The following is a 12,276-nucleotide window of genomic DNA, read 5'->3' as shown; positions in this document are numbered from 1 at the left end:
TTCAATGGACTTTGATCATTGGCATTTTATGATAAAATTTAAAGTGGATGATACCTGCTTTCTGGTCTGTCTGTCTTTTTGTCTTTGTATCTCTTGCTATTTTTACCTGACTTAAAATGGTATATCGGATTTCCACCCAACTGGTGTTAGTAATGTAGTTGAGAATTGCATTTTGTTCAACTACTTCTGCATCTCTGTTTCCTTAAACACAAACCAACATGTTTGTTGAATTATTGAATTTTGTACATGTCCTTTTCCGTGCCTCCACATGTGGATTCATTCTTCAGATAAGACCATGCAATTTCAGGCATAATTACTAACCTCTGTGTGTGGAGACAATATAGGAAGCACAGTGGTTTACCCATACAATTTTTGCTCAAGTATAAAGAAGCACATAAAAAAAATCTAATGTAGAAAATCGAAGGGACAAGAAGTATTGGTCAATGAAAATCATCCTTGAATTTTATTTTTCTGTTCTACTATTTGATAAGACCTGGGAGTAATATTATTCCTTTAATGTAGCTTTTGCTTTGCTTTTTTTCTGTAATGCTTACATTTTAAGAGAAATAAATCTTAAGGTCACAAATTCCACTCGCAGTGTACTCTATTATTGCGAGTGCTCTGAAACTAGGCATATCTTTTTAATTTTTCAATAATTAAACTTTTAGATATGATCCAAAGACCAACCAGTGGAGTAGTGACGTGGCTCCCACCAGTACATGTCGGACCAGTGTTGGCGTGGCAGTTTTGGGAGGGTATCTGTATGCTGTAGGTGGCCAGGATGGCGTCTCTTGTCTGAACATTGTGGAAAGGTAAACTTGTGGAGTGTTTCTTCCTAACGTGATCTGATAGCAGTAATTGTGTGGTGCAGTAAGTGGCATAGCAAAGTTGGTCTGTCAACATGCCGCCTTATGGAGTGGTAGAGCACAGGTGTGTGTTTGTGATTCCTCTCTGTGGGATCTGCTCTCACACAGGCTGTTAGTGAAGGGACAAAGTGGAAGCAAGAAGTTTCTCCATCACGGGTAATTCTACAATGCTTCAATGCTTCTTCACTGGTTAGATATTAAAACAGTGCTTGTAAAGCTACAGAAGCATTATATATAATTCCCCAACCATTGCAAATCTACATCTTGAGGGGAGCTTCGAATCATAGCCTTATATCTGAGGTAATGCATCGCTGGCAGTCTGTTGCCTCAATGGAAGTTGGTAATCTACATTGGAAACTTATTTTAAACTTGAAATGCTCATATTTTTGAGTACACTCATGGTATAGGTAGTATGCTTGCTCATGATGCTAGTGTTTTGGGGGGGAGGGGGGGAGGTGGTGGTGTTTGCCTGTATATTTTTCTCCCATTTATTTTCAAATCCTAGATCCTTTCACTGGTCGGTGGATGTGAACAAAATATTCTATAAACAACCAGCTTAATGATTTTAAGTGCAAAATAAGAAAACTATTACTTCAGTAATGCATCTTGATGTTTTGCTTTATTTAAGATGAACAAGTTCTGATAAATAATTTTTGCATTCCTTCCCTTTTTATCGTTTTCCTTTGTCTATTCCTCCTTCCCCTGCTTCCCCCAGCCTTAATCACTCTGCGATTGAATGTAGCTGTAGCTGTGCTCTAATGACTGATCCTTTTTAGGGTTATGAGCAGGAGTGGATTAAATTGCCTTTAAGTTGCAAGTTATTTTTCCTCCTCAGAAAGGCCCCCTTTAACTTTGCTGACATCCTCCCAGTGATCACACTGTAGTGCAGCAAGTTGGTACACTTCAGCAGGCTGCCTACATAAATAAAAAGTTTGAAATCATTCTTCTTAAGTCCAGAGAATGCTTGTGTAATCAACTTTATGTACTCAGCAACTGTTGCATTTTGTACAGACTCACTGATAAATAGGCAGTAAATAGTAAAGCTATCAAGAAATAAAGTGCTGCGGATGCTGGAAATCTGAAATAAGAACAGAAATCGCTGGAAACATTCAGCAGGTCAGGTGGAATCTGTGGAGAGAGAAACACAAACAACATTTCAGGTCAATGATCTTTCATTAGAACAGGAAGGTCATGAGCCAGAAATGCTGACTGTGTTTCTCTTGCCATAGATGCTGCCTGACCTGCTGAGTATTTACAGCATTTTCTGTTTCTCATTTCAGTATTACCAGGTACTTTGAATTCACTGAGTCTCTTTATACATGTTGTTGCTTGTCCCAATATAAAGGAGTTTTAGTTTTTATTTTTGTGCACCAGCTGTCCAAGTTTTCCATGAATTTGTGAATTTATTGCAGGTTTTAAGATCAGTATTGACTTAGAAGGACACTCTGCAAGAGGATTTTTAACAAAATCAGGAGTGCCTTAATCAAATCTGAAGGAACTCCCTTAAGTTGGTCTTCATTGAATTATGCCTTCCTCAAATTATCTTAGTCTGCATGATTTTAAATATGCGAGATCAAAATTAAATTCAACGATGCATAGTTGACCAATTTGATTCAACTGAGAATATGGCAAGAGATCTTTCAGTGCAGATGGTTGGAAATTCGATCTTTGTTTTCAGTGGTTCTGCATTAAGTGATCAAGGCAAAAATATTTCCATTCTAGGTTTGACCCGAAAGAGAATAAGTGGGCACGTGTGGCTTCAATGAGTACCAGACGGCTAGGTGTGGCAGTTGCTGTATTAGGTGGATTTCTTTATGCTGTTGGTGGATCTGATGGTACCTCTCCCCTTAATACTGGTACGTTTACTCTGTGTGGGAAGATGAATTCTGTTACACTATTATAACAGTGACTCGATAATTGATATCTCTGTGCAGTATAATTTACAGTCAGAATGGGAACAGAATTAACTTTTGAGAATGCAACATTGTAAAAGCATTTTCTTTATCAAAGACCCAGAAACTAAATATTAAAGTGATTGTAAATATTGTGTGAGTACCTTAGTTATTGAAAACTTTTCTGTTGGTGACAGCTGTTCAGTTGCCCTAGTGGTGAGACTTAACCCTCTGTTGTACTGTTTTATAGGTCCTTTTTTTTTCACCATGGAATAGAAGGTTCTACAAACACTGAGCTGAAATGAGCCATTTTTGCACAAAAAGGGGAAGATAAAAATTGACAAGCTAGAAATCTCATATAATGTCTTTGTGCAGAGTACCATGTACATAGGCTTGGGAACTGACCAGGTTGTTAATACAGCCCCTTTCGGACTGATTAAAAATTGTTTGCAATTCACAGTCCACTGGAAAGTAACATTTGGATTTATAACTATTTTGAAAAGTATGTGAGATGCATTGCTATAGGGAGAGAGGGACATTACAGATCAGTGGAAGACTTCATGATACCACAGGATCTGATCAAGGTTGACTTCTGTTTTCTGCCTGTAGTTGAACGCTACAGTCCGCAGGAAAACCGATGGCATACCATTGCACCAATGGGAACTCGCCGGAAACACCTGGGGTGTTCTGTTTACCAGGACATGATTTATGCTGTTGGAGGGAGAGATGATACCACAGAGCTAAGCAGTGCTGAGAGGTTCAATCCCCGTACTAACCAGTGGTCTCCAGTTGTGGCTATGACGTCGCGCAGGAGTGGGGTGAGTACAGATCCTAATGAAGCAGATATAAATTGGGTTTCCATGGCCACCTTCGCTCCATCCGCTGCAACAGCCAGGACCTCTGGGTGGCCACCCACTTCAATTCCACATCCCATTCCCACACTGACATGTCTATCCGTGGCCTCGTCCACTGCCACGTTGAGGCCAGGCGCAGGTTGGAGGAACAACACCTCATACCTCACCTTGGGAGTCTCCAATCTGATGGCCTTAACATCGATTTCCGGTAACCCGCACCCACCCACCCCCCATTCCTTTGCCTTTCCTTATTCCTGTGTCTCCCTTCCCCCGCCTTGATGACCTGCCCATCTCCTCTCCTCCTCCATCCTTTATTCCATGGTCCACTGCCCTCTCCTACCAGATTCCTCCTCCTTCAGCCCTCGGTCTCTTCTACCTATCACCTCTCAGCTTATTACATCTTCACCCCTCCCCCTACCCACTACCTTCCCCCTCTCATCTGGACTTGCCTATCACCTGATCTCACCTATCCCCCGCCTGCATGTACTCCTCCCCCTCCCTTCTTATTCTGTCTTCTGCCCTCTTCCTTTCCAGTCCTGATGAAGGGTCTCGGCCTGAAACGTCGACTGTTTATTTCCCTCCATGGATGCTGCCTGACCTGAGTTCCTCCAGCACTTTTTGTGTATTGCTCCAGATATATGCAGCATCTGCAGAGTTTCTTGTGGCTACGTTTCATAAGAACGTTGAATTAGAAGAATGCTAAATATTCTTCTGTGTACAAGATGCCTCAAGTCAGGACAGCTGCTGCCAAGATGGGATTAAAGTAAAAAAAAAAGTCATTTTCTTCCAAATCCCATTTTGGCAGCAGCTGTCCCAGTTTGAGATGTCTGTAAGTGCAGTGTTAATCCTTAACAAAATAAGGCGCCAGATTTTGAAAACTTGAAGGGACTAATATATAAAACAATTTTCAATGAGCCACCCTGGGTTGTTGTCACTGTTCTGATACAGTCTTGTTGGCCTTTTGCATGGATTCAATACAGCCCTTATTCTGTTCTTCAAAGCCACACGGATCACTCACCCAGCAGTTGCAGCCTAATTGCGGCTCTATCCCATGTGCGGGGTGAATGTTTCCAGGGTAACGAAAAGAGCTGTGAAAAGTCAACTCACTTGCTCTCATCTTTGATTGCAAGTTGACAGCAGGCCAATACTTTTCTCTCTGGTCTCTAACCCCATATTCTCTACCTTCCATTGAGCTTAACCCCATGAATAAATGCTTAGTGCAGAGATGAAGTAGAGATTCAGAATCGTCCAGACTAGACCATGGATACTAACGCATACACATATACTTGAATTCCTGTAAGATAGAAAATAACCAAATAACCTTTAGAAACTCTATGCAAGTACTCTATAAATACATTTTGAACAACGTGGTAAATAGTTTCTATCTATCCTATCAAATTCTTTGAGCATCAAAAATACATTAATTAGATAACCACATGCTCAAGGGAATACAAGCCAATCCTATACAATTTCAGTAGGCAGTTATATAATATTCCCTGTATGCCCATTTATATTTGCACTATGTACTCTATGTCTTAATAAAGTGCAGCTTTCCAACTTGGTTACATCTTTCCAGTGCCTTGGGATACTCAGCAGGCTCAATTTTGATTTGACCTTTCACAATGGAGATTGTGTTAGAATTTATATTCTTCAGTTTGCCTGACACCAGACTCTTGAAATATACACTCTGTTCTGAACTCAGTCACGGGAAGAAGTTAAAAGGCAGACAGAGGAAAAGATTCAAGGATGTGCTCCAAGCCTCCTTGAAAAAACATAACATCCCTTCTGACTCATGGAAGTCTAGCTCACTCCAAATGGAGAAGCATTAGGGATGGTATTGAGAACAGTGAGCCCATGCATCAGGAATAGATAGAGACCTTGTGAAAACAACAAAAGAAGTGCCCCACCTCTCAAACTACACACCTATGTACTCTGTCAGCTAAGACATGCTAACAAAGTGCCTCAGCTATTAAAACCACTGCCTCACAGCACCAACAACTCAAGTTCAGTCCAAAGTTCAGGTGTTGTCCATATGAAGTTTGCATGTTCTCCCAGTGACTGTACCGTTTTCCTCTGGGTACTCCCAATTTCCTCCCACATCCCAAAGATGTGCAGGTTGGTAGATTAATAGACCACTGTAAATTGCCCCTAGTGTGTAGGTGAGTAGTAGAATGTGGGGGTGGGAAGCGAAGCAGTGTTGATGAGAATGTGGGGAAAATAAAAAAAAATGTGGATAATGTAGGATTGCTATAAATGGATAGTTGATGATGGAGTGGAGTCAGTGGGCTGATGGGCCTGTTTCCATGCTGTATCTGCATGTGATTATCTGTGAAAGACTCTGTGGTTTCCACATTGGCTTCATCAGCCACCTCAGCACCCACAAAAATGGAGTGAAAGCAAGTCATCAATTCCAAGGGACTGTCTAAGAAGAAAATTCTCTAGTTTTCAAGTAGATTTGATAAGATCCAAAACCTCATGAGACCTTCCAACAATACTCAATGGGAAGGAATTGACAACTTGATCAATAGTATCTAAAATTATCAAAGTTGATTCCAATGATAGGTCAAAGAAGTGTTCACAATGTGCTAAGCTACATCGTGAATGAGGGAGGAGGAAAAAAATGAGAAGCTTTTTACCCTTGATGAACTGAATCCTCCATTTTAATTCACCAAATGCATCTTGAATTTTCTCTGGTTTCACCGCTTCATTGAATAGAAGTTACCCCAAAGATCTGTATCTAAACTACTTTTGACTAAAATAAATTGTTTTGAGCTTTTCATCTGTTTATCAATGAGCTAAAGTTCTAGGCTAACTAGAACTTTATAAAAATTCAGTACATCTCCCCTGCTGTTATACTCAGTACTTCTGTTGCTAACTACTATCTCAGTATGTCCGACATTCTTCAAAGATCATGCACCTGAAACCCCCACCATCCCACCGTCTCTCTGTTCTTCTACACTTCTTACAACTCTGCTTTTTAAAACTATGCATCACTTCAGCCAAAATGTATCACCTCACACAGTATTAAATTCCATCTGCCATTTATCTGTCAATTCTACTGCCTGCCCATGTCATGCTGTTATTGATTGTTATTGACATCATCCTTGCTGCTTGCCACATTCCCAGGTTTGATGCTATCAGCAAATCTCCCTCGGGGAGGAAATCTGTAATCCTTACTCGGTCTGACCTATGTGTGACTCCAGACCTGCAACAATATGATTGACTCTTAACTGCCTTCTGAAATGGAGAAACAAGATGCAAAGACTTGACCCAAAACATCGTCCAGCCCTTCAGTTCCGCAGATCCTTGACTGCTGAGTTCCTCCAGTAGTTTATTTTTTGCTGCCTTCTGAAATAGCCTTGCAAGCCACTCAGTTGTATCCCCCACATTAAAACATAAAAAAAAGCATGAAATCAGATACCCTGCATCAACCAAGGTACCAAATTTATTCACAGGAAAGTTGCTGTCAGACATCTGAGGACTGCTGTCTCAGAATGGCTTTAATATAGTTCTACTGGTAGAATTATGTCTTTTATGCAAAGTGCCAGACTCCTCCAACACAATCATTGGGAATATTCTATCCCTCCAGCAGGATAAACCACCGGAGTTGATGGTACAGTGGTTTGCACTCAGGAGAGAGTAATCTTGGGAGTCCTCAGTTTCAACTCCAGACCTACTGAAATTTCACAATAGCAGTTCAGACGTAGGCAAAGGAACTTCCTCCTGTTTATCCATCTCCTGCCTTCCCTCAGTTGATGAATCAGTGCTACCCTATGTTGAACAACACTTAGCTGAAGTACTGAAAGTAGCTAGGGTACAGAATGTGCTCTGGAGGAAGGATTTCAATGTCCATTGCAAAGTCTCGTTCGTTAGCATCACTGTTGATTGAGCTGGCTGATTTATGGAGAATGTAGCTGTCAGGCTGGATCTGTACGTGGTCCCTGTGATAGCAAACTCCTTTCTTACTAAGGATACGGTGGTCTGAAACCTTGGCATACATGAGGCATAGTTGACCATTAGTGACAGCAGAAATGTGCACCACCACAATCAGCAACCTCCTGGCCCAGCATACCCCTCATTCTACCATTACATTCAACTCAGTTGATCAGTGAGGAGTGCATAAAGGCACGTCAGGAGCAGAATGTGGCTTATCTAAAAATGAGGGGTCGTGGTGATGCAGGACAATATACATGCTAAGTTGCATACAAATAGACGTAGCTCTGCAATCCCACAACCAGTGGATCAGATCAAAGCCCTAGAGTCTGCCATATCTGGTGAGTGATGGTGCTTAGTTAAGCAGCTAACAGAAAGAGGTGGCACCACGAACATCCTCATCTTCTGTGATAGCAAGGTTCAACATACGAGTACTAAGCATTCGCAGGTATATTCAGTCAGAAGTGCCAAGTGGATGATTCATCTCTGCTTCCTCCTGAGATCCTCAATGTTACAGAAACCAGACTTGTCCACTTTGAGTTATTCCACATGATATTAATCTGAGAACATTAGATACACCAAAGATATGGGACCAAGCCTTCAGTACAACAAGCTAAAGTGTGCTTGTGTTCCAGAATTAGCTGAGCCCCTAGTCAAGCTGTTGCAGTACAATTGCTGTACTGGAATCTACCCAAAATAGTGGAAAGTGTCAGGCAATGATCATCTGCAACAATGAAGATTCTAACTACCTACCTTTAATATTTAGTGGCATTGCCATCTCTCATCCCTCTACTTGGTGGGAGGTAGTTAATGTTGTTATACACCAGGTGGAGAAAAGTAGAGGACCTTTTTTAAGCAGATGTTAAATTTAGGACCTATTCTGTCATAGGCATCAGTAAATGAGTTGACAATGATTTGAAGCTCGGCCTCCAATCGTGTGATCTCCAGTTTTCATTTGCCTACTGCAGATCAGTGACTTTGGATTCTGGAGTGAAGGCAGCATAAATTGATCAATTTCCCATTTTCCTGTAGGTTAGCTCCATTCCAGCAGGAAGCTTTTGGAGATGAAATTTGACGTTTTGCCGAGAAAGATTTCTGAGGCAATGATAAGGGCCTTGATTAACATCAATCTGTACTGAGATTGGGTCTGTGATAGGCTCATTGGTTAAGATCATGGCGATACATTTTTGTAGGCAGCCAAATTTGAAAGGTATGTGCCACAGTCCCCCTCAATTGACAGTCACAAGCTTTTATGAGGCCAAAAGGTTGGTGATGCTGCCCCCTGTGTTTCTTCTGGTGCTGACATGCAGCGATGGTAATGTCCATTGTGCTTCCAGATTGACAGAATCCACACTGCAATTCCAGGAGCAGTCTTCAACCACTAGGAGGAGGCAGTTGAAGAGCACTTTGGTGAAGACTTTCCTTATGGCAGAGAGTAGAAAGAAGTGGTCACCACTACATCTTTGGTTAACACTGGAGGTCATGATTGTGGCATTGCTGAGGTCCGTTGCTATGGCGGAAACCAAAGCACCTGGAGAAAATCCGCACAGTCTCGGAGAGAAAGCAGAAACTTAACATGGACAGCACCAGAGATCAGTATTGAATCTGGATCGCTGGAGCTGTGAAACAGCTACACCACCTGCAGTGCCATTGTTCCATTGAATTTGTCACAAGTTGCTCTCCATCAAATTTTAGAACTTCAGCAAAGATGCCATCAGCTCCTGAGTTACCCTTAGAACTTCTTGAGAAACAGGGAGACCAATCCAGATAATTTGCTAAGGGATAGAGTCAAGGACACTCGTATCAAGGACAGTGTCATGGTTGAGAAATTCTTTGAAATGGTCCTTTCAATGGGTGCTGACTGCACCTACTTGTAAGTATACCTCCTTTCTTGACTCTCAGTGGGTTGGGCCTTTTGGAGTCTGGCCCATAAGTGACCTTGAAAATCTGAAGAATCAGAAGTTGTCTTGGTTATCAGCAAGTTGCCGGACCTCCTGTGCTCTTTCCACCCACGAAATATTGTTTAAGTCATGGATTTTTGTTTTGTTGGATTCTGCCTTTAAGTGTGTACATGCTGACAGAAGCCTTTATGTCTGTACGTGTGTGTGTAATTAAATCCTAATCTGCCCTGTTAGTGAGGTGGTTGGGGAATTTAAGTAATTGCATCTGCTTCCTTTCCTTTCGTGAGCCACCTAAATCTCTTTTATTGCGGGTATTGGGGATGCTGGTTGGGCCGAAAGCCTGGCAGGATTAAATTTATTCTTTATATACTGGTCCAGCCGACAGAGGGTAATGTTCCTTAAGAGTCCAGCACTGACAAGGACACTGTTTTGATTGGCCACGTTTGAGAAATGATTGGGATTGCCGTCCTCTAAGTGCACAAATTGAGATTTCAGTTCCTGTGATATGTGGCTACATTACCGGATGGCCGGTTTTTGTGTCACCCAAAGTCAGTAGGGCTTCATTAGGCAAAATCTTCTTTTGCTGATGCATTGTCAGCAGTTGTGACAATGCATCAGCAAAACAAGATTTTGCCCAGTGGAGCCCTATCCTTTGGGTGTTTCCTGAAAGATGGTTTTCACTTGGATTGGGTTGTGGGAAGTATCTTCTGTTGAAGGATGTAGGGATTTCTCTGCAGTGATATTTAGCTGAATCCTGGAGCCACATACCTTGGTTTTATAGAGGAATTATGATATTGTTGAAAGCCTCGTGTCTCACTGAATTGTTCTTTGGAGAGGTTTGTGTCAATATGAAATGATTGTACAAGTCACCCTTTTCTTGGCTGTAGAATAAGTTATGCTGATTTCTTTATATTAGAAGCTGTGAACTCGCCACACCTTAGTGTATATAATTACTTGGTTTGAAAGTAGGTAACCTGTAGCATTGATCTTCAGAAGTGCTTTATTGTTCAGATTTAAGAGAAAATGTAGAATGATTTGGACAATGGAGTGGGTCTCTCTTACATAGTAATTAGTGTAAGGGCTGAAAGATGTTTTGTTGATAAGGATTTTATACTAGTTTATGGTTTTGCCACATAAATGTGGTATTTGTCATCCGTCGTTCCTCTTCTTGGGTCAGCAGACTGGACATCTGTGGCTTTGGCTGCAAACATGTTTCTAAAATAAAAGAAAATATATATGTGGTGCCTTTCACAACCTCAGGACATTCAATACACTTTACAGCTAACTGTTTCTTGTAGGAAAAAAATGCTTACATATAAGAGCCACACATATATAATCCCACAGGTACTAAATAACTCTAAAGATAATGTATTGAACTGCTAGGGTTCAGCTATTCAAACTGGGATGTCCCATACTTAAGCACACCCACTATGAGTCTGGGACTTGATGGTAGACTTGAGGTGCCTAATCTTGCTAGGATTCCCAGTATTGTACTGGATGTCACTTCTCAGTTGATGTGTTAGGCCTGACCTAGCAGGATTGAAGACCTCGTTGATTTTAATTGTGTGTGCAGGGCACAGATTTAGGAGGCAATGCAGATGGGAAGTTGTATTTTTAATTTTTTTTAAAAATTCTTTGAATATTTTTTACTTATTTAAAGATTAAGACTTGCGTAAATGTCTCAACGTCAGACATTTAAATTATTAAAGTCACTGATAGCTTTGACAGAGGACAAAATACCACTCTCGGTTTCGTCTGGGACATTTCAGGGGTAAGCTCTGTGTATGATACTGTCCAAAGATAAGATAAAATGTCTTTCAGTCACATGTACATCGAAACACACAGTGAAATGCATCTTTCTGCATAGAGTGTTCTGGGGGCAGCCCACCAGTGTCGCCACACTTCCGGCGCCAGCATAGTATGCCCACAGCTTCCTAACCTGTATGTCTTTTGGAATGTGGGAGGAAACCGGAGCACCCAGAGGAAACCCACGCAGATGTGGGGAGAACATACAAACTCCCTACAGACAGTGGTCAGAATTGAACCCAGTTCGCTGGCGCTGTAAAGCATTACACTGTAAAGCACTACACTGGACATTGCTGTAAAACGTAGGTGTGAAGATGGGCCTTCCTCAACTGGTGCAGGCAAAGGAGGGCTGCAGGTGGCAGTTTCGGGCAGTGAGCCAGCCTGATTTGTTTTAGAAATGTTGGTGATGGTCAAAGAATAGCCAAGTCCTCTCTGCCGTTATTCAGGGTATTTCCGACACAGTGTTCAGTTACTAGTTCAGAGAGATGGAATGAACTTGGCTGTGTATTTCCTACCTTGCACTGCTTAAAGTGATCCAAAAGCAGCTTTCTCCTTGTGGTCCACAGTTAGGCTGCAGGATGCTGTTCAGCCAAGTGTCCAGTGGCATAGTACAGTACAGTACAGGAACAGACCCTTCAGCCCATTATGTCTGTGCCGACCCTTGGTGCCACGTTAAACTAATCCCTTCTGCCTGCACATCATCCATATCCCTCCATTCCCTGCATGTTCATGTGCCTGTCTGAATGCCTCTTAAACTGCAGTATTGTGTCAGTTTCCACCACTGTTATGTGAAATCGTTCTTCGCTGTCTTAAGGATCAAGGACTCTGAACACGAGCTTTGTAGACAAAAACTAGTTTAATCACAAAGGCAAACGTGGGACAGAATGGATGGGAACAGACACACACTCACTCATGCACGGGATATCACGAACATGAGAGGGAAATCACAACTGGGGTAAAACACACACACACACACACACACACACACACACACACACACACACACACACACACAATAACAAGC

At 41.8% G+C, this 12,276-nt stretch overlaps 1 protein-coding gene across 2 annotated transcripts in view; it reads left to right on the top strand.

Moving 5' to 3' along the window:
* Positions 1–12,276, top strand: part of klhl20 (kelch-like family member 20) — a 60,962-nt gene that overhangs the window by 42,217 nt on the left and 6,469 nt on the right. Inside the window, exons 7-9 of one of the 2 annotated variants that reach the window (XM_052012388.1) lie at positions 669–812; positions 2,589–2,722; positions 3,368–3,576. In XM_052012388.1, coding sequence (XP_051868348.1) covers positions 669–812; positions 2,589–2,722; positions 3,368–3,576 — 487 coding nt within the window. The remainder of the gene's footprint in view (positions 1–668; positions 813–2,588; positions 2,723–3,367; positions 3,577–12,276) is intronic. The other variant, XM_052012389.1, reaches the window with a different exon arrangement.

This window comes from Pristis pectinata, chromosome 3, assembly GCF_009764475.1.
Source record: "Pristis pectinata isolate sPriPec2 chromosome 3, sPriPec2.1.pri, whole genome shotgun sequence".
In the NCBI taxonomy this organism is placed as follows: Eukaryota; Metazoa; Chordata; class Chondrichthyes; order Rhinopristiformes; family Pristidae; genus Pristis; species Pristis pectinata.
The sequence above is the reverse complement of the archived record's forward strand: the minus strand, read 5'-3'. Positions and strand labels throughout refer to the sequence as shown.